Source organism: Panthera pardus, unplaced genomic scaffold (assembly GCF_024362965.1).
Source record: "Panthera pardus isolate Hobbes unplaced genomic scaffold, ASM2436296v1 HiC_scaffold_10, whole genome shotgun sequence".
Lineage (NCBI taxonomy): Eukaryota > Metazoa > Chordata > Mammalia > Carnivora > Felidae > Panthera > Panthera pardus.
In genome coordinates this window covers 91,842,459-91,863,101 of record NW_026526655.1, presented here as the reverse complement: position 1 = coordinate 91,863,101, position 20,643 = coordinate 91,842,459, and the positions used below count along the sequence as shown (strand labels likewise).

General features: G+C 36.1%; 1 protein-coding gene across 1 annotated transcript in view; it reads left to right on the top strand.

Moving 5' to 3' along the window:
• The first annotated feature begins 260 nt into the window (after positions 1–260).
• HNMT (histamine N-methyltransferase) overlaps positions 261–20,643 on the top strand; it is a 45,967-nt gene continuing 25,584 nt past the window's right edge. The window contains exons 1-2 of the mRNA XM_019454975.2: positions 261–523; positions 13,676–13,728. Coding sequence (XP_019310520.1) covers positions 387–523; positions 13,676–13,728 — 190 coding nt within the window. The 5' untranslated portion in view covers positions 261–386. The remainder of the gene's footprint in view (positions 524–13,675; positions 13,729–20,643) is intronic.

Sequence of the window (20,643 nt, the reverse complement as noted above, 5' to 3'; positions counted from 1 at the left end):
CTGGCAAAGGGTGACAAAACAGGAAGTGATTAGAATGGGATCAGTTTTTATGACTTTCTGAACTTCAGACGTTTAAAAACAAGTTGTAACAGTGGATTTATTGCTTTGCTTTACCACCTCCATTTCTTATAAAGGAACACTGCAGGGGTTAAAGTATCAGCTCAAAGTCCTGAACAAATAACTGACGTAAGAATGTGATTTGCACACCAGCCTTCGTTGCATGTTAAAACTCAAAGCAGGCTTTTCTGGCATGGGGGGGGGGGGGAGGAAGTGGTGCGAGAAGTGGGGATAGGAATTGGTGGGGGTGAGTAGAGAGACAAGGAACTGGGAAGAGGAGGGGAAGTTAAAGCTTCTCCTCCTTTTCTGCCTTCCATCAGAAACCAAACATGGCATCTTCCATGAGGAGCCTGTTTTCTGACCACAGCAGATACGTTGAATCTTTCCGGAGGTTTCTCAGCAGTTCCACGGAACACCAGTGCATGCAGGAATTCATGGACCAGAAGCTGCCAGGCATAATAGCAAGGTAACAAAAAAGGACGTTTTTGTCAGAGCCAAGCCTCGGGCTCTTTCTATGCGGTGATAGATGGGTCGAGCCCAGCCCTGCAGGCTGGGCGAGGGGATAAGAAGAAGCTACTGATAGCAGCTGCCGCCTGGCGCTCCTCGCCCCCCTGGCGCCCCTTCTCCTGCGGCGCTTTAGTTAGACGCTCGCTTTCAACGTTCACAGGCTGTGATTTGTGCAGTGTTTCCAGCCGCGCCGAGATAAGCGTTAACCATTTGAAGGCACACATCCATATGTTCATTTGGGAAAAGATACAGATCTTTGAGCTCAGATTTTTCAGCCCTCCTCCAGATTTTACGTGTCTCAAAAAAAAAAAAAAAAAAAAAAAAAATCCCAAACGGAGAGTCTAGTATTCTTTTCATTAGAATCAAATATAAATAATTACCAACTCCTGTTTGCCCCTGAGGATTGAGTGAGTGCTTCTCAGTTCTCCTAATGTCCATTTAAATTCACTTCTGTACTCATTATTATAGTTATCACTCCAAAAAAAAATTGTCTTTTCCTTTCAACTTAATATTAGCAATGTGGTTCTTAAAAAAAAAAAAGCATTTTTCCATTATCAGTGAAACTCACTAGTTCCTATCCTTCTTGCAGACTTCTTTTTTTGGTGATTAATGTGTTCAATTTGTGCCAGAGCTGATAAGCATTACGAGAGTAAAAGATTCCACATGCTAAAGATAATCAAATCACCTATCTGGAGGTGGATTGCTGTAACTTACTCTGCTTCAGGAAATAATGATAGAAAACTGGGAAGAAATGACTGACTGTGGATCCAATTTACAACAGCAACAGAAACTGATATTTTATCTTTTGCTGGATTTCTCTATTGTAGGCCTGACATTCTTTCACCAGGACAGTACCTCTGCCTGATCAGAGCAGGTATTGCTGGATGTGTAGGGGATTCCATTCCCCTATTTTTCTTTTTACTGTTAATTTTTTTTTAATGTTTATTTATTTTTAAGAGAGAGAGACAGCCTGACAGAGTGTGAGTGGGGGAGGGGCAGAGAGAGAAGGGAACACAGAATCCGAAGCAGTGTCCAAGCTCCAAGCTGTCAGCACAGACAGTCATGGGGCTCAAACTCATGAACCTCAAGATCATGACCTAAGCTGAAGTAGGATGCTTAGCCCACTGAGTCACCCAGGCGGCCCTCCCTTTCTGTTTTTTGTGGTTCAGTTTTTACTTTTTTTTACGTTTATTTATTTTGAGAGAGGGAGAGAGTGCATGCTCCAGTAAGCAGGGGAGGGGCAGAGAGTGAGGGAGAGAACCCCATGCAGGCTTTGCACTGTCACTGCAGAGCCCAACACCTGGCTCAAACTCACAAACTGTGAGATCATGACCTGAGCCAAAACCAAGAGTCAGACACTTAACCTACTGAGTCACCCAGGTGCCCCATGGTTCAGTTTTTAAATGTTTTTTTTTAATAGAGTATTATATAATTTATTACTAATTAATAAGTAATAGATAATGATGCCAAAATCAAAGCATACAGTACATTAAGATAATTTCTTCTCTAGGAACTAATAATTTACTTCTTTGGGTCTTTTTGCTCATTTATAAAATTAAAGGTAATGACTTAATTTCTGAATTCTTTTGTAGTACTAAAGGTCTGTGTTCATGTCTGTAGTTTATCCAGATCCTTGGTTTTCTTCGGTCATCAGTGGCTTGAATAGGTACCATGGATGGTTATAACATAATGAATGATGACCCCTATCTTCACAGAGTATACAATCTAGTTGGAAATCTTGAATATAGAATTTCTGAAAGACTGTAGAACTTTCAAAGGCACAATTAAATTTGCATTGCAGTGGTAAAAATACTGAAAATATTGCAGTGGTAAAAATTCCTAGCCCTACTCACTCCCATCTGACTCCCATTCTCCAGAAGCAACCACCTTCAACACTTTGAAATATTTCAGTTGTTTCTTATGAAATTTTCTTTCCTAATTCTAAATAACATGTTATTCTTGTCTTTCTTAATTTTACTGCATTAAAATAGCTAAATACGCACATTTCCTCCCCTATCATGTCAGTATATTTATTTTTTTAATTTTTAAAAAAAATTTTAATGTTTATTTATTTCTGAGACAGAGAGAGACAGAGCATGAGTGGGGGAGGGACAGAGAGAGAGGGAGACACAGAATCCGAAGCAGGCTCCAGGCTCTGAGCTGTTAGCACAGAGCCTGACGCAGGGCTCGAACTCACAGACCGTGAGATCATGACCTGAGCCGAAGTCGGTCGCTCAACTGACTGAGCCACCCAGGCACCCCTCATGTCAGTATATTTATGTCAAAATTTTTGGTTAAATAATTTGAATGTTTATATCATTTTGCCTATGTACATATTATTCATAATTGAATGATGGGTTATACTACAATCACATTTCCTTTCAGGTATTTTTTTGTTTTTCCTAGAGATAACTATTGTTTTTATTTTAGTTTCTTTTCTTAGTTTTCCATATATCTACTGATGTGAAAATGTTGGGGTTTGGGAAGGAACAGATAAGAAAGAATTCTTGAGACGTCTTTGGTGCAAAAGGTGTTTTTTAAATTTTTAGTTATTTAATTTTTCATATTTACTTATTTTGAGAGAGAGAAAGAGGGGTGGGGAGGGGCAGAGAGAGGCGAGAGAGACTCCAGAGCAGGTTCCATGCTGTCAGTGCAAAGTCCTACACAGGGCTTGATCTCACAAACCATGAGATCATGACCTGAGCCAAAATCAAGAGTCAGACACTTAACCAACAGAACCACTCAGGTGCCCCAAAGAAGGTGGTTTTATTAAAGCACAGGACAGGACAGGACCCATGGGCAGAAAGAGCTGTACAGGGGTTATGAGGAGTGGCTGATTATATACTTTTGAATTGGAAAGGGGTTAGAGATAGCATTAAGTATCTAAAAATTTGGAAGCAATGTTTCCAGGACCTTGAGGAACTAGCTTTTGTTAGGAAAAGGTCATTTACTACTATTTAGTTAAACCTTAGTCAAGAGACCCTTCAGATGTATATCAAAGGGCCATCTGCTTGGAGGATGATTGCTAACATATATCTGGGGAGAGTAGAGAGAAAGGAAGCTTCCAAAGGAATTTTTATATGTTAAAGGAGACTTCTAGAATCCTGAAGTTCAGGCTAATGTTAAGCCAAGGCTGCCTTTTGCCCTTAGCAAAATATTAACATCGAGGTAGCTAAGCTCCTTGAGGAAGGTCACTCTGTCTCAAGGACATGTCAATGGGCTGTAAGTTGTAAGGAAATTTAATTTTTTTCTTTTGTTTCGTTCTCCACATCACTATCACTACTTATACCCCAAGCAGAAGTATTAATCCTCTCAATACAGTCCAGCAGATCAAGACATCTGTTAACTTTTCCCCATGGGAACATCTATTCTGGAGCTCTGTTCATTTTTTCAGTCTGTGGCGATTTGCTCTCCATCTGCTATACAATTATTAATAAGATAATTTATTTCACCTTCTAGATATTCTCTTCCCTTCTCTGAAATATTGGATTCCCTAATTCTAGATCTCATGCCATTCTTTTCTTGATTTCTTTTGGATTGGAAACAATCCCCTATCTGTAGGTGAAGCATGGGGTGGGGAGAATTCCAGTATAGCTGTAAATAATAAAGTTTTTTGTTGTTGCTATATGTAATGCATTTAGAGCCTTGACTCTAAAGTCAAGTAGTAAGTAGTAAGTGGTAAGTTTTCAATAATTATTAATCATTACAATATATGAAATGGGATAATAATAGTGTCTAACTCATAGAAGAGTTGTGAAGTTTCAGAGTGAAATCACTTAGCTGTGCCTGGAATAATAATAATTGCTAATACGTGTTGAGCGCTTGTCACGTACAGACATATTTCTAAGAGATTTACATGAATTAAATAATATAATACAACTCCTCCTTAAGCCAGCTACTATTATTACAGTCCTACACAGTAGATGGTATTATTATCCTATTTCATAGGTAATAAAGATGCAGAGAAATTAGATAATTTGCTCAAGGTAACATATCAGTAAGCTGGGATTTCAACCTTGGTACTCTGCTTCATAGCTTCCCTGTGCTATCTACAATATAAAGCAGTTTTAAGAATTAACCAAGAGCATAGATAGAGATGGGTGTATCAGGACTATGATTATGAATGGGAAGATAATTAGAACTAAGAAAGGCAACTCATTCATATGTGCTCTTGACTCTATCCTTTCCAGTTTTCTTAAAAACCTTGCTTCAGTCTCTGTTTTTGTCATACTACTCTGTGTAGGCTCTTTCACTTCAGGGGGAAAAAAAATCTAAAGTGCCAAGAAACAAGCACTACTCTTTCAGTTCCTGCTTCCTCTTCCCATTCTTACTCTTTTGTCCTATGTCAACAATCTCTAGCTTCTTCCTCTTTATTTGGTTTGCTTTTAATCTCACTGCCATCAGACTTATGCCCTCAACCTTCTTTTAAAACTATTATCAAAGATATTCATATTGCCAAATTCATTGCAGATGATTCCTCCTTTATTTTTTGGTAGTACACTCGGCTACTGTTGACACTACCTATGGCTTTCTCAGAGTTTCTCTAATTCTATCCTCTATGAGCTTTATTGTTTTCCTCTTTGTCCCCTTTGTGGGTTCCCCATAATGCAGTGACTTTTAAAAGTTGACATTGCATATCATCCCACTGATCATCTAATTCTTTGTAATATGCTTGGGTGATAAAATCTAGTCTCCTAGTTTTGACCATTAGCTTTATGATGCTAATTCTCCAGAATACATCACCGACCCTGATCTCTCTCCCACTCAGCTTAAATCTTGCATATCCAAATGTCTGTAGATACATATTTATTAAAAACATTCTTGAGGGTTTTTATCAAGAAAGGATGCTGTATTTTGTCAAAGGCTTTTTCTGCATCTATTGAGAGGATCATATGGTTTTTATCCTTTCTTTTATTAATGTGATGTATCACGTTGATTTATTGTGGATATTGAACCAGCCCTACAGCCCAGGAATAAATCCCACTCGATTGTGGTGAATAATTCTTTTAATGTATTGTTGGATTCAGTTTGCTAGTAGCTCATTGAGAATTTTTGCGTCCATGTTCACCACAGAAATTGGTGTGTAGTTCTCCTTTTTAGTGGGGTCTTTGTCTGGTTTTGGAATCAAGGTAATGCTGGCCTCATAGAATGAGTTTGGAAATTTTCCTTCCATTTCAATTTTTTGGAACAGTTTCAAAAGAAAAGGTGTTAACTCTTCTTTAAACGTTTGGTAGAATTCTCCTGGAAAGCCACTCAGCCCTGGACTCAAGAAAGTAGGGAAAGAAACACCTCATGATAATAAAGGCCATATACAAGACCCACAGCTAATATTATCCTCAATGGGGAAAAACTGAGAGCTTTCCCCCTAAGGTCAGGAACACAACAGGGATGTCCACTCTCACAATTGTTGTTCCATATAGTGATGCAAGTCCTAGACTCAGCAATCAGACAACAAAAAGAAATAAAAGGCATTCAAATCAGCAAGGAAGAAGTTAAATTTTCACTCTTTGTAGACGATATTATATTCTACATGGAAAACCCAAAAGACTCCACCAAAAAACTTCTAGAACTGATAAATGAATCCAACAAAGTCAAAGGATATAAAATCAACATACTGAAATCTGTGGGCATTTCTATACACCAATAATGAAGCAGGAGAAAGAGAAATGAAGGAATCAATGTAATTTACAATTGCACCAAATACCACAAAAAACCTAGGAATAAACTTAAGCAAAGAGGTAAAAGATCTATACGTTGAAAACTACAGAAAGCTTATGAAAGAAATTATAGAAGACACAAAGAAATGGAAAAACAATCCATGCTCATGGATTTGAAGAACAAACATTTTTAAAATGTTGATACTGCCCAAAGCAATCTACATATCCAATGCAATCCCTATCAAAATAATACCAGCATTCTTCACAGAGCTAAAACAAACAATTCTAAAATTTGTATGGAACCAGAAAAGACCCCAAATAGACAAAGTAGTGTTAAAAAAGAAAAAGAAAGCTGGAGGCATCACAATTCCAGGCTTCAAGCTGTATTACAAAGCTGTAATCATGAAGACAGTATGGTACTGGCACAAAAACAGATACATAGGTCAATGGAACAGAACAGAAAACCCAGAAATGGACTCACAAACACATGGAAAACTAATCTTTGACAAAGCAGGAGAGTATCCAATGGAAAAAAGACAGTGTCTTCAGCAAGTGGTGTTAGGAAAACTGGACAGCGACATGCAGAATGAACCGGGGTAATTCCTTACACTATAAACAAAAATAAACTCAAAATGGTTGAAAGACCTAAATGTAAGACAGGAAACCATCAAAATCCTAGAAGAGAAAACAAGCAACAATCTCTTTGACCTCGGCCACAGCAACTTCTGAGTATACCTGTCTGCAGAGGGAAGGGAAACAAAAGCAAAAATGAACTATTAAGATCTCATCAAGATAAAAAAGCTTCTGCACAGCAAAGGAAACAATCAACAAAACTAAAAAGCAACTAACTGATTGGGAGAAGGTATTTGCAAATGACATGTTGGGTAAAGGGTTAGTATCAGAAAATCTATAAAGAATTTATCAAAATCAACACCCAAAAAACAAATCATCTAGTGAAGAAATGGGCAAAAGACAGGAACAGATACTTTTTGAAAGAAGACATCCAGATGGCTAACAGACACATGAAAAGATGCTCAACATCACTCATCATCAGGGAAATACAAATCAAAACCACAATGAAATGCCACCTCACACCTATCAGAATGGCTAAAATTAACAACTCAGGAAACAACAGATGTTGGCAAAGATTCAGAGAAAGGGGAACACTTTTGCAGTGCTGGTGGGAATGCAGACTGGTGCAGCCACTCTGGAAAACAGTATGGAGGTTCCTCCATAGAGGAACTACCCTATGACCCAGCAATTGCACTACTATTTATTCCAAAGGGTACAGGTGTGCTGCTTCGAAGGGGCACATGCACCCCAATGTTTATAGAAGCACTATTAATAATAGCCAAATTATGGAAAGAGCCCAGATGTCCATCGACCAACAAATGGATAAAGAAGATGTGGTGTATATATATACAATGGAATATTAGCAATATAAAAGAATGAAATCTTGCCATTTGTAACAACATGGATGGAACTAGAGTGTATTATGCGAAGCAAAATAAGCCAAAGGAAGATAAATATCATATTTTCACTCATATGCGTAATTTTTTTTATTTTTTTACTCATATACAGAATTTAAGAAACAAAAGAGATGAACATATGGGAAGGGAAGGAAATATAAGATAAAAACAGAGGGAAGCACACCACAAGAGACTCTTAAATAAAGAGAACAAACTGAGGGTTGCTGGAGGGGTGTGAGGAGGGGATGGGCTAAACGGGTGATGGACATTAAGGTGGGCACTTTTTGGGATGAGCCCTGGGTTTTATACATAAGTGATGAATCACTAAATTCTACACCTGAAATCATTGTTACACTATATGTTAAGTAGCTTGGATTTAAATAAAATTAAAATGATTTTTTAAAAAACAAAACAAAAACAAAAACAAAACATCTTACAAAATATAAACTTGTCATCAAAGTATATTCTCCAGCTTCCTTTTTCTCACCATGATTTTTGCAGTTATCCAAGCTTGAAATTAATCAGTCACTGTACTCTAACTTTTTTCTAATACCCCCCACCTTTTTTTATTAACATCAATCAAAAACAAGTCAATGTTACCTCCCAGTCCATAAATTCCATTCCATTTCTAGTACTAGAACCAAAATACTGGGCTCTATTTTTTTCTTTATTTTTATTGTTTTAAATGTTTATTTATTTTGAGAGAGAGTGCAAATGGAGGAAGGGCCGAAAGAGAGAATCCTAAGCAGGTTCTGTGCTGTTAGTGCAGAGCTTGATGCAGGGCTCAATCTCACAAATGGTGAGATCATGGCCTCAGCCAAAATCAAGAGGCAACAGTTAACCAACTGAGGCACCCAAGTGCTGCAAGTATTTTATTCTTTTTAATGCAGTTGTAAATGGGATTGCATTCTTGATTTTTCTTTCTGCTAGTTTGTTGTTAGTGTACAGAGATGGTATAGATTTCTGCAATTAATTTTGTATCTTAAAATTTTACTGAACTTCTACTTTTAATAGTTTTTTAGTGGAATCTTTAGGGTTTTCTATATATAGTGTCGTGTCCTCTGTAAATAGTGGCAGTTTAACTTTTTCCTTACCAACTTAAATGCCTTTATTTCTTTTTCTTGTCTGATTGCTGTGCCTAGGACTTCAGTATTGTGTTGAATAACAGTTGTAAGAGTGGAAATCTTTGTCTTATTGCTGACATTAGAGGGGAAGCTTTCAGCTTTTCACGAGAGCATGATGTTAACTGTGGGTTTTTCCTATTTGGCCTTTATCATGTTATGGTATGTTCCCTTTAATCCCGCTTTGTTGAACATTTTTATCATGAATAAATGTTTAACTTTGTCAAATGTCTTTTTTTTTGCACCTAATGAGATGATAATATGATTTTTATCCTTCATTTTGTTAATGTGGTATATCATGTTGATTGATTAGCAGATATTGAATCATCCTCATATCCCAGAATAAATCCTACTTGATTGTGGTGAATGATCCTCTTAATGTATTGTTGAATTCAGTTTGTTAATATTTTGCTGAGAATTTATGAATCTATTTTGGATCTTGGCCATTTTATTTTGTCTTCTTTTGTTTTTGTAGTGTCTTTGTCTGCTTTTTATTTTGGTATTAGGGTAATGCTGGTTCCGTAGCATGAATTTGGAAGCATTCCTTTCTCTTCCCTTTTTTGGAATAATTTGAGAAGTATAGGTATTAGCTCTTTAAATGTTTGGCAGAATTCCCCAGTGAATCCTTCTGGTCCTGGACTTTTGTTTGTTGGAAGTTTTTTGATTACTGATTCAGTTTTGTCGATAGTAATCTGCCTGTTCAGATTTTCTATTTCTTCCTGATTCAGTCTTAGAATCTTCTATTTCTTGGTGTATGATTTGTTGGTATATAATTTTTCATAGTAGTCTCTTATAATCTTTTGTATTTCTATGGTGTCAGTTGTAACTTCTCATTCATTTCTGATTTTATTTGAGTCCTCGCTCCTTTTTTCTTAATGAATCTGGCTAAAGTTTTATGAATTCTGTTTATCTTTTCAAAGAATCAGCTCTTGGTTTCACTGATCTTTCCTATTGTTTTTTAAGTATTTAATTTATTTATTTCATCTCTGATCTTTATCATTTCCTTCCTTCTACTAATTTTGAATTTTGTTTATTCTTTTCCAAGTTCTTTTAGGCGTAAGATTGTTTGAGATTTTTCTTGTTTCTTAAGTAGACAAGTAGCACTATAAACTTCTTAGAATTGCATTTGCTGCATCCCAAACACTTTGCACTGTTGAGTTTCCATTTTTATTGTTTCCAGATATTTTTTTTTATTTCCTCTTTGATTTCTTAGTTGATCCATAGGGTTTTTAGTAGCATACTGCTTAGCCTCCATGTTTTTTTTCCCCATTTTTTTTCTTGTAATTGATTTCTACTTTCATATGGCTATGATAAGAAAAGATGTTCAGTATGATTTCAGTTATCTTAAGTGTATTGATACAAGTTTTGTGGCCTACCATGTGCACTTGAAAAAAAAGGGTATTCTGCTGTTTTTGAATGGAATGTTCTGTATATATCTGTTAAGTCCATATGATCTAATGTGTCATTCCAAGCCATTGTTTGCTGATTAATTTTCTGCCAGGATGTTAACTGATTCATTGATGTAAAGGTGTTGTAAAGTTCCCTATTATTATTGTATTACTGTTAATTCTTTATGTATGATAATATTTGCTTTATATATTTTGGTGTTTCTATGTTGGGTGAATAAATATATATAGTTGTTAATTGTTTTTGTAGTTCTTTTCTTTTTCTCTTGCTCTATTGCCATGTGATTTGATGACTTTCTTTAGTGTAAAGCTTGGATTCCTTTCTCTTTATTTTTTGTGTATTTATTACAAATTTTTGGTTTATGGTTACTATGAGACTCATATATAACATCTTATGTATATATCAGTCCATATTAAGTTTATGGTTGCTTAAGTTCAAACACATTCTAAAAGAAAAACATTTTTACACCCCCCTCCACATTTTATGTATATGATGTCATATTGTATATCTCTTTATTCTGTGTAATCCTTAACTAATTTTTGTAGATATAATTTATATATATATATATATATATATATATATATATATATAAAATTTATTTCACTACTTTTGTGTTTTATACTTCATTTTAGCTTTATTTGCTTTTACCAGTGATTTTTTTTTCCTTTCATAATTTTCTTACTTCTAGTTATGGCTTTTTATTTTCCTTGTTAAGAAGCCCCTTTAACATTTCTTGTGTGTCTGGTTTAGTGGTAATAGACTCCTTTAATTTCGGTTTGTCTGGGAAATTCTATATCTCTTATTCAATTTTGAACGTTAACCTTGCAGGTAGAGTATTCTTGGTTGTAGGTTTTTTCCTTCTGGCCTGGAAAGTTTCTGGTGAAAAATCAGCTTATAGCCTTATGAGATTTCCCTTTTGCACAACTGTTTTCTTTTCTCTTGATGCTTTTAATATTTTCATCTTATCTTTAATTTTTTTATATTGTAATTATTATGTATCTTGAGATAGACCTCCTCTGATACATCTTGTTTGGGGCTCTCTGTGACTCCTGGAGCTGTTTCCTCCCACAGGTTGGGGAAATTTTCAGTAATTATTTCTTCAAATAAGTTTTCTGCCTCTTCTTTTCCTTCTGGCACTCCTGTAATATGAATGTTAGTACACTTGATGTACAGAGGACCCTTAACTTATCCTCATTTTTTAAAAAATTATTTTTTCTTTTTGCTGTTCAGCATTGGGGCTTTTCACTATCCTGATTTCCAGATTGATCTGTTCTTCTGCATCCTCTAATGTGCTGTTGATTCCCTCAAGTATATTTTTCATTTCAGTTACTGTGTTTTCAAACTCTTATCGTCTGAGAGTTTCAAAACTCTTATTGGTTCTTTTTTACATTTTCTGTCTCTTCACTGAGGTTCTCATGGAGTTCATCCACTCTTCTTCCAAATCTAGTGAGCATCATTATAAACATTACTCACATTTCTTCATCAGGTAGTTTGTTTAGTTCTTTTTCTGATGTTTTGTCTTCTTCTTTTGTTTGGAATGTATTCCTGTGTCTTTTAATTTTACCTGATTCTCTGTGTTTATTTCCACACATTAGGTAGATCAGCTATATCTCATAGTTTTGAAAGTAGTGGCCTTGTGTAGAAGGCATCCTGAGGGAGCCAGTAGTGCAATGCCCCCATTCACTAAGGGTACTCTAGGGGTATCCCCTCTGTGGGATACATATGTATTCCTGTTGTGACTAGGCTGAAACTACTATGGGCACACTGATGGGCGGAAATAGCCCATAGCCTGGCTGGCTGAGAGACCAAGCTATAGCTTCTGTGGGCTCACTGGTCAGTGGTATGAGCTCCCAACACAGCCCGCCGAGAGGCCCAGCCACAATTACTGCAGTCATATTGGCAGGTGAGGCTGCTCCCAGTATCCTTCGCACAGAAGTCACTTTGGAGGGGAACTGATATCAGCTGTGGTTGTCTTCTGGGTGTGGTGGGCTGCTTTGGGTGTATGAGCCGCTTTGTAGGGGTATCTGGTGGGGCAGGTCTGGTGGGGCATGCCGGGCAGTGCAAGCAGTAGATGGAGAGTGTCATCATTGGCTCCTACCAATATCCAGCAAGCTAGGCTGAAGAAGGGCAAGAAAAATGATGCCTGCCAGCATTTCCACTCCTGGAGAAAGCTTCTAAAGGTCCCTGCTCCTCCAACACAAATCCTAAAATTAGTCAAGAAACTTCCTTCCTATATGGTTCAGGCACTTTTCAAACTTCAGTCTCTGTACTGGGTCTCTGATTGAGTGATATTAGGAGCAGAGTCTTGGAGAGCCTGGGTGGTTCAGTCGGTTAAGCATCCAACTTTTACTCACGTCATGATCTCACAGTTTGTGAGTTTGAGCCCTGCATCAGGCTCTGTGCTGACAGCTCGGATCCTGGCGCCTGCTTTGGATTCTTTGTCTCCCTCTCTCTCTCTGCCCCTCCCCACTCACACTGTCTCTCTCTCTCTTTCTCTCTCTCAAAAATAAATAAACATAAAAAAAAAAAAAAAAAAGAGCAGAGTCTCAGTTTCCTATAGCCCTCCTGGCTCCCCTGGAGTTGAGTCCTACTGATTTGCAAAGCAAGATGCTATGACAGCTTGTCTTTTTGGTATAGGTTCCATGACAGGGGATGCCTCAGGTGGGGCTTGATCTCCTCACTCCTCAGGAAGGATCTCCATGCCTTTGATGTCCTTCCAGCCTGTAGTTGCCATAATAGGGTGTTGGTTCCCTAACACATCTCTGCCCCTCCTACCCTTCTCCAAAGGGCTTCTTCTTTATGTCTTTAGCTGTAGAAAATATGTTTTGCTAGTTCTCAGGTTGTTTTCAGGGTGAGTTGTATTATATGTCATTGTGACCTCAGTGTGTCTGTGGGAGGAGATGAGCTTGGGGTCTTCCTACTCTGCCATCTTTCCCTTCTCTTAATATTGGGCTTTATTATCTCACATTTCAACTTTAAAGCAAAGTAGTGTCTTATTCATTTTTATATCCTCAATGCTAAATATAGACACATAATAAATGTTTAATAAACATTTTTCATTGAAAGGAAGTTAGCAAGGAAGAAGGAAGGCAGATATACGGTATGAATCTCCTTAGCCTTTTTCCCATCTATAACGAATGGCTTATTAGATCACTAGACTCAAAGGCCCACTTTTTCTGTTCTTACTCTCCAAACAATCTGTAAACAAATGGTGTTTCCTATTTCTGAGATGTTTATAGTAATGTTTCTAAAAGTCTTCCAATCAAGATCATTAATGAGTGGGACATATTTTCTAAAGATTTCTAAAGACACTAGTGTAATCACTGACATGAGTGTGACCTTTCATGTTGGCCTAGTTTTTGTTCACTATAAATTTTTCTCTTCCACTAGAGTTGATAATCAGATTTTACAAGGCACATGGCAATCGTTTTCTTAAACTATACAATTTTTTTTTCAGGATTGGAGATACAAAATCAGAAATTAAGATTCTAAGCATTGGCGGAGGTGCAGGTATGAATAACACATTTTTAAAATTTTTATTTCACCCCAAACATCATGCTTTTTGATGGCATATTGTTCATTCTTTAAGAAAACTATTTTTCTTTGCTCCTGGAAGAGATTAGCTTATTAAAACTAGTAAGAGCAGGATCACTTCAACTAAGATTAAGGCCCCCATCGTTTTATAACACTTAGGACTTAAGTCTCCATTAGTATCCAGAATATGGATAAGATATGGCTTTTTAATTCTTTTTTATAAGTGGAAAACCACATAGGATGGCTTTGAGGATAACTTTTGTGCAAAATGATCTAACTGTTCACAGTAAAGGGAAATTTCATTAGACATTCCTTAAGCTTGTGCTACTTAAGTGAGGTCCATGGACCGCTTGCAGCTTTGCAAACTTACTGGACCAGGAGGAGGTAAGAATGCACTGGAATGAAAATCAGTGCACAGCTCCCTTCATTGAGAAAGTATCACTATGGGGGAAAATATGTTTAATGACATAGTTAACTTATACTGTTGTGACCCAACTCTGAGTTGCACTGGCTAAAACTATTTCCTTCCTCTGATTCAGTTCCAAAACTGCCCTCCAAACATTCAGCACACTCCCAAACCCACTTTTATAAGCACCTCATGGTCTCTCTACTCTTTGACCTGCGCTTTCATCCTAGGAGAAAATGGGAAATCCGGAAAAGCAGATTGATGTGGGTGTGGTATGAAACGTTGTGCCCTTGGCTGATACATAACTTCTGTATAATCATCAGTAAAATGGAAACAATGAATTATATCTTATAAGGCTGTAGTGAGAATTATATAGATAACATTTATATCATGGTTAGCACATTGTTACTACACCTGTAAGGTACAGGCTGGTCCTTCAAAAATAAAACAAAAAATTTCACGTGCAGACTTTGCCTCATATCAAACTCCTGAGTAGCATTTGTTTTCTTTTTAACTTGCTAGTCATCTGGAGATCTGATTTAATATATCAATATATAAAATAGAGTTACATATATTATTCACATATTTATATCTTTCTTTATTTTCTTTTGACTGAGCAATGGCTTAGTATTGGTTACTTCTTGGTAACAAGTCAACAGTACACTACAACTTTTTATATAGTGCCAAGTGTTAACCTCTTTAGTTTCTTAAGTACTCTAGTGACACATGAATGAGTTAAATTGTGGCCCATGTTTACACAAAGATAACCAGGAGCCCTCTAATGGAATAGAATTACTAGTTTTATGTAATCATTTGTTCATTTTTTTCATAAAATATACTGTGTGTGATATAATGTAATGAGGGCTAACTCTTAAAATAATTTTTCTTTATTATCATCTTTCACCAAGAAAATAAAAACCAACAAGGACAAATAATGAAAGATATTATCATGAATGATATTATAGAGATTGTTTAAGCTAAAGTACCCTCTCGTTGCCTACTGATATTCTAAGTCCTAAGGATTATAAAAGGGAATTCGTTTCACCAAGACAGTCCTTTCCAGTGAGTTTTGCATATTAGTTTCAGGCATCCAACAGTCACTGAGACTATCGTTTGATAGTGTCACTTGTGCTTGGACAAGAAGTGAAGCCCCACAAGGAAAAGTAATTAAAAACAATCTCTATCATGGCCAAGTTAATTGACCTTTTAATATAAAGTTAATTGAATTTCTAATGTAAATTTATCCAGATGCTTATAAGCTATCTAGAGAAAGGAACATTTGGCCCGCACAGTGATTCCTTACATAAAGGTGCACATAGGAGCTAATATAGAGAACTTACCAAAACAAAGGTAGCAACACTTGGAGTTTTTCTGACTGAGCGCTAACACTGTATTAGTAACAGGCTCTGCGTTGGATAGAATATGGGTGCCTTTTAAGGTTATTCTTCCTAAGAAGCTGATCAGAAATAGAAGAAGAACTCCAAGGGAAATTCAAATTATAGATAACTTAGTTTTCTCTGCTCCAGTAAATAAGCTACATGAAATTAAAATTGATTTATTTAAAATTCCTAGGTCTACATGTTCCTGGCATGAAAGAAGCAGTGTGTTGTAGGGAAAGGACCCGGTTAAGTTAGTTTGAGTGCTCACATAGAACAGGGAGATGCTTATCTGATAACCTGTCATTGCCTAACTGCAAGCACTGTGCAAAAGAACAATGTATCACTTTACAATGAGATACCTCCTGTCTTTGCCTTAGAGAAATGGTCTCCCCACATGTTCCGCAATCTATAGCATGCCTGAGAGTTTTGCATTTTCCTGTGGCTTCAATATCCTTTCAAGTCAGTCACTGAATTCCAATCCATGGCAAACAAGATCATTGGCCCTATCTAGTACTTGTGCTCAACAATGTATCTTTTTTTTTTTTTTTTAGTTTGTTTATTTTGAGAGAGAAAGAGAGAGAGAGAGAGAGAGAGAGTAGGGGAGGGGCAGGGAGAAAGAGAGAATCCCAGGCAGGCTCCACAGTATCAGCACTGTTAGTGCAGAGCCCTATGTGGGGCTCGAGCTCGTGAATCATGAGATCATGGCCTGAGCTGAAGCCAGATGCTTAACTGACTGAGCCACCTAGGGGCCCCTCCCATAACATATCTTACAAGGTTCTACTTCGTTTTTAGCTTAGGGACCTCTCTGGTTTCAGTGTTTAAATGTTCTCTTCCTGGTTGTCCAGATACCTGCAGATGATTTTCTGTATATCTTTGGTGCAAATATTTCCTCTGCATTCATAATGGTGCTACCACTTCTTCCCATCACAACAGAAAAACAAATCAAAAACAAACAAACTAAAAACCTCTCTAAATGAAATTGATGCTTTTATATCACTTAAGGCTCATGTTCTTTGACAGCCTATCTTTATTTTCAGAAACATAGGGGCAGGAGCAGGGGGTACATATACACCCTTTCTGTCTTCTGCCTCTCTTCTGTAGAGGTTGGTGATTGTGTAGAGAGAGATTCCATAGTTTAAGAGAATGTAACATTTTTGAAAAACGTGTTTGGTTATTCATTTCAGAAGCTGAGAAATTATTAGGGCTCTGAGCACTTCAAAAGAGAGGAAATTCATGGCAAACTTTTTAATGCCATTTTTAATCTTCCACATCAATTAAATACAATTGACAAATCGCACTGCTAGCCATAGATTATATATTTAATATTAGGAAAATGTATGAAATACGTATGTGAACCCAAAAATAAAGAGAGAAAATCTGGAGAAAAACATCATGAAAGGTAATACAGACCACGTAGCTTTTACAGAGCCCAAATGGGAAGTATAAAGTTGTGTTGTGTACATTGCATGAGTTTGTGCTTTAATGAAACACGGGGTATCTGGAATTGCTTTATTCAAGGTCTTGAAGTACTCACACTATGTTCACTTCAGCAGTTGTTTTTAGATATTGAGAACAACTGCACTGTATTCTAAATCTCGTAGAATATGCTTTTTGGTTCATCCTCAATATTGATAGTTCTTGAAATTAACCACCCAATGGAGCTTCATTATTATTTGTTTTTTAATGAATATTGTGTCTTTATGTTACATAGTACATGGAGAAAAAGAAACCCATATTCTTTTTTGGTAAAGGAGAATGCTAGTTATTTATAGTGCATGCATTTATTCCTGGAAAAATGTTCCAAAAGGCAGTAATGGGCAATGTATTCTCCTTGCCCTGGGCTCTGCTTAAAGGAGAATCTGTGTTCAGTTCCTATGTTCAAACGCCAGAAAGTTTTATAAGGATTAGACAAAATGATAACTCAAATAATCTAATTTTACCTAGCTTTCTACTTCTATTTTTATTAACCTTTTGTGTACTAACTCAATTGCCATAACATGTATAATAGTATATATGTTAATAGATAATTTTCAATCAAGGTAAAACTCACATATGAAATACAGGTAGTATGAATGCTCCCATAACATTTTTTTGGTAATAATTTTGATGACATATATTGAGAGCAGTTAGGTAGTTTTATTGTTCTGCCACATACAGACATTGGCATTCCTACAGAGGTTAAAAAAGAGAAAGTTTGGAGACCATCAACATCTAATTTTAAAGATGTTGAAACCTGAGAAGCACCAAGGCAGAACAAAATCCAAGTCTCTTGACTTTAGTCCAGTTCAACAAATTATATTAAACAGATATAAAAGTTAATTATTGACTTGAAAAAGGAGATATTAGGTATTTAGTAATAACCAGCTATTTGAAAGTTTAATCTTTTCAGATTATTGATTTTGCCTCTGTTCATAAATGACATGTTAAGGTGACACAGAAGTTTAATTTTTTAAGCTAGTTGGATAGAAGTGAAACAAATATAATTAGGGCAGGAACTAAACAATCCAGTGCGTCAGGTTAGAAGCCAGGAGGTGGCAAGAAGCAAAGATTAATGTTTTCCGGTGATTCAGAGTAAGCCAACAGTCTGTATTAGCAAATTAGGAATAACTGGGGAAATGCAGAGAATCAGGGATTTTTTTTTCTTGGCCCAGAGAATAATTTTTTTTAATGTGCATATTCCCATCTTCATATATTTCCTGTTGATCAAACTACAGAATATTTGCTGCTAAAGAACCAATGATTGTAAGAGAGAAAGATTTCTTGATTCAATATGAGAATTTAGTAATGATCAAACCTGTCCAGAAATGAAAGCACACATCTTGAGAGATAAGGTATTATCTGTGACTCTAGGCAGCAGCCTAGGCCAGAAAGTTACTTTTCAAACATGCTGTGGAAAGGACTTAAGCACTGATTTCTTGGATGGTGGGGCCATTAAAGGTGCTTTTGGTCCAGAAAATCTATGGTTTCATGAGTAACCTTCTAGAAAAAGGTAGGCATTTCTCCAGAGTGGGATGGCTAACACTGTGTTTGGCTATATTAAGGAGGTGGAATTTAACTGTGACTTGTAGATACCTAGATAATTTTTAATCTGTATTGTTATTGCTTATAACTTGAAATGAGTAAGTACCATTTTACTAATATGCAGCATGCTAGCAGTTAACTCGATAGAAGGATAGAGACTCTACTGATTGACTAGAGAATTTAGGACTGTCTACTTTGTATAATCATAGTTTGGGGCTTCAGATATAAAGGCATTTTTTAAAGGCATCTATAACTATATCATTCAAAAATAAACTTCTCCATATATAATTTAAACAAAATAATTAACCCCATTGTATTGTATTTAAAACTTTCAGTGAACATAGAAGTATTGTTAACAACAGATACATTACCAATTTGAGAGAAGCAAACTAATGCTACAACATTGGAACCATTGGCATTAAAGCCAGAGTAAACAAGAGTGTTTTGACTAATTCAATAAGGCTTGAAACAGGAAAACAGGATAATGAGCAGAGTGAAGACAAAACTACCATTATTTGCAGATTAAATGACTGTATACTCAGAAAAGCAAATAAACTCAGTTGGACAGCCTTAGAATTAAGAATTCAGTAATGGCTTGATACAGGTAAAATAGATAAAAAGAAGTATGACAGATCCACATTCTTTTTTGTTAACACATGAATGTTTTCATTCACAGTTTGGAGTATCTACAATGTACTTGGAAGTCCTTAGCATGTGCTTATCTGTAATTTCCCTGAAGAAAAAATTTGTATCTTGCCAGTCCTTTTATGACACTTTAGGACAATCTCTTAATTAGTGAATAGGCTTCCACTTGACATTTACTATTGAATAAAACTTTGTGATTTAATATACATCCTCATGTAACCCTGGTGCAGGGGGTCTGTTATCATCTTCATTTTATAGATAGTAAGCCTAAAAATACAGAGAGACTGCAGTCAATGCACAGGGTCTTCTGTAGCTTTGTCTCTATTAGCAATAACAGACTGATAGAAATGATGAAAAAATGTTGGATTAGTTAGCTAATAATTATATTTAATACAAAAATAAGCAACCTATTTGGAGAAAAGTTCAAATTTTTTACTGAGAACAGTTTGAGAAGATTTAAAGAGCCAATATGTAATACCAACGAGATGATAGGGACATGGAAGCTTTCATGTACAAAAGGTAAAAACATGAAATGAAATGAAATTTTCCTGAAAGAAATGTGACATTATGTATCAAGAAGAGCTCTGACGTTCATCTAAAACACACAGGCCTGGTCATGCTGGTGGTGAAAATATTGACATACTTAATAAATAGCCACTCCCCTGCTGTCCTAACACACCCTAGCTGCTGCTTCAGCCCCTCCTCATGGACTCCTGGACATCCCTGCATCCATTCTGTACCCCTGCCCCCTTACCCCCCCATCTCCAAGTGCTCCAGCAATTAGATTGGTCTTATCCAATGAGAGGGCCTCTAAGAATGTGCGACAGGTCATCAGTCTGCATCCTTTCTCAGCATCTGGCACCTTTGTCCTTAAGGTTTTTTTTGTTTTGTATTTTTATTTTTAATACCACCAAAGATAAAGGGTCTCATTCTAACCATTAATTCTGGTCCTTGGAATTAAACTGAAAAAATTAAGATTTTTTTCACAAAAGTCACGGTTTATTGTCAGGTTCTTCATAATAGTGAAAAATTTAAAACTAACTATATAGTAACTATATGTAAAAATGTATTTACATATATAAATTTTTTATATATTTCCACAAATAAATGTATACATTTATATAAATTTATATTGTATTTATATTATAATATCAAAGATAATAATTAAATCAATCATTCCACATACCCATTTTAGAGGATATAGTGTTGCTGCCACAAATAATTACTCATTTAAACAAATTTTTGATATATTAGTGGTTTAACCCTCAAATAAGAAAATCAAAATAACTCATATGCATAATAATCTCACCTGGGTAGAGTAAAGAAAATTGTTTGTTTAAAAGTGAAAAAAAAAAAAAAAGGAAGAACTTACAAGGAAATAAACCAATATGTTAACTTTTGTTTTCTCTGGTAGTGAGACATTTATTTTATTTTCTATTT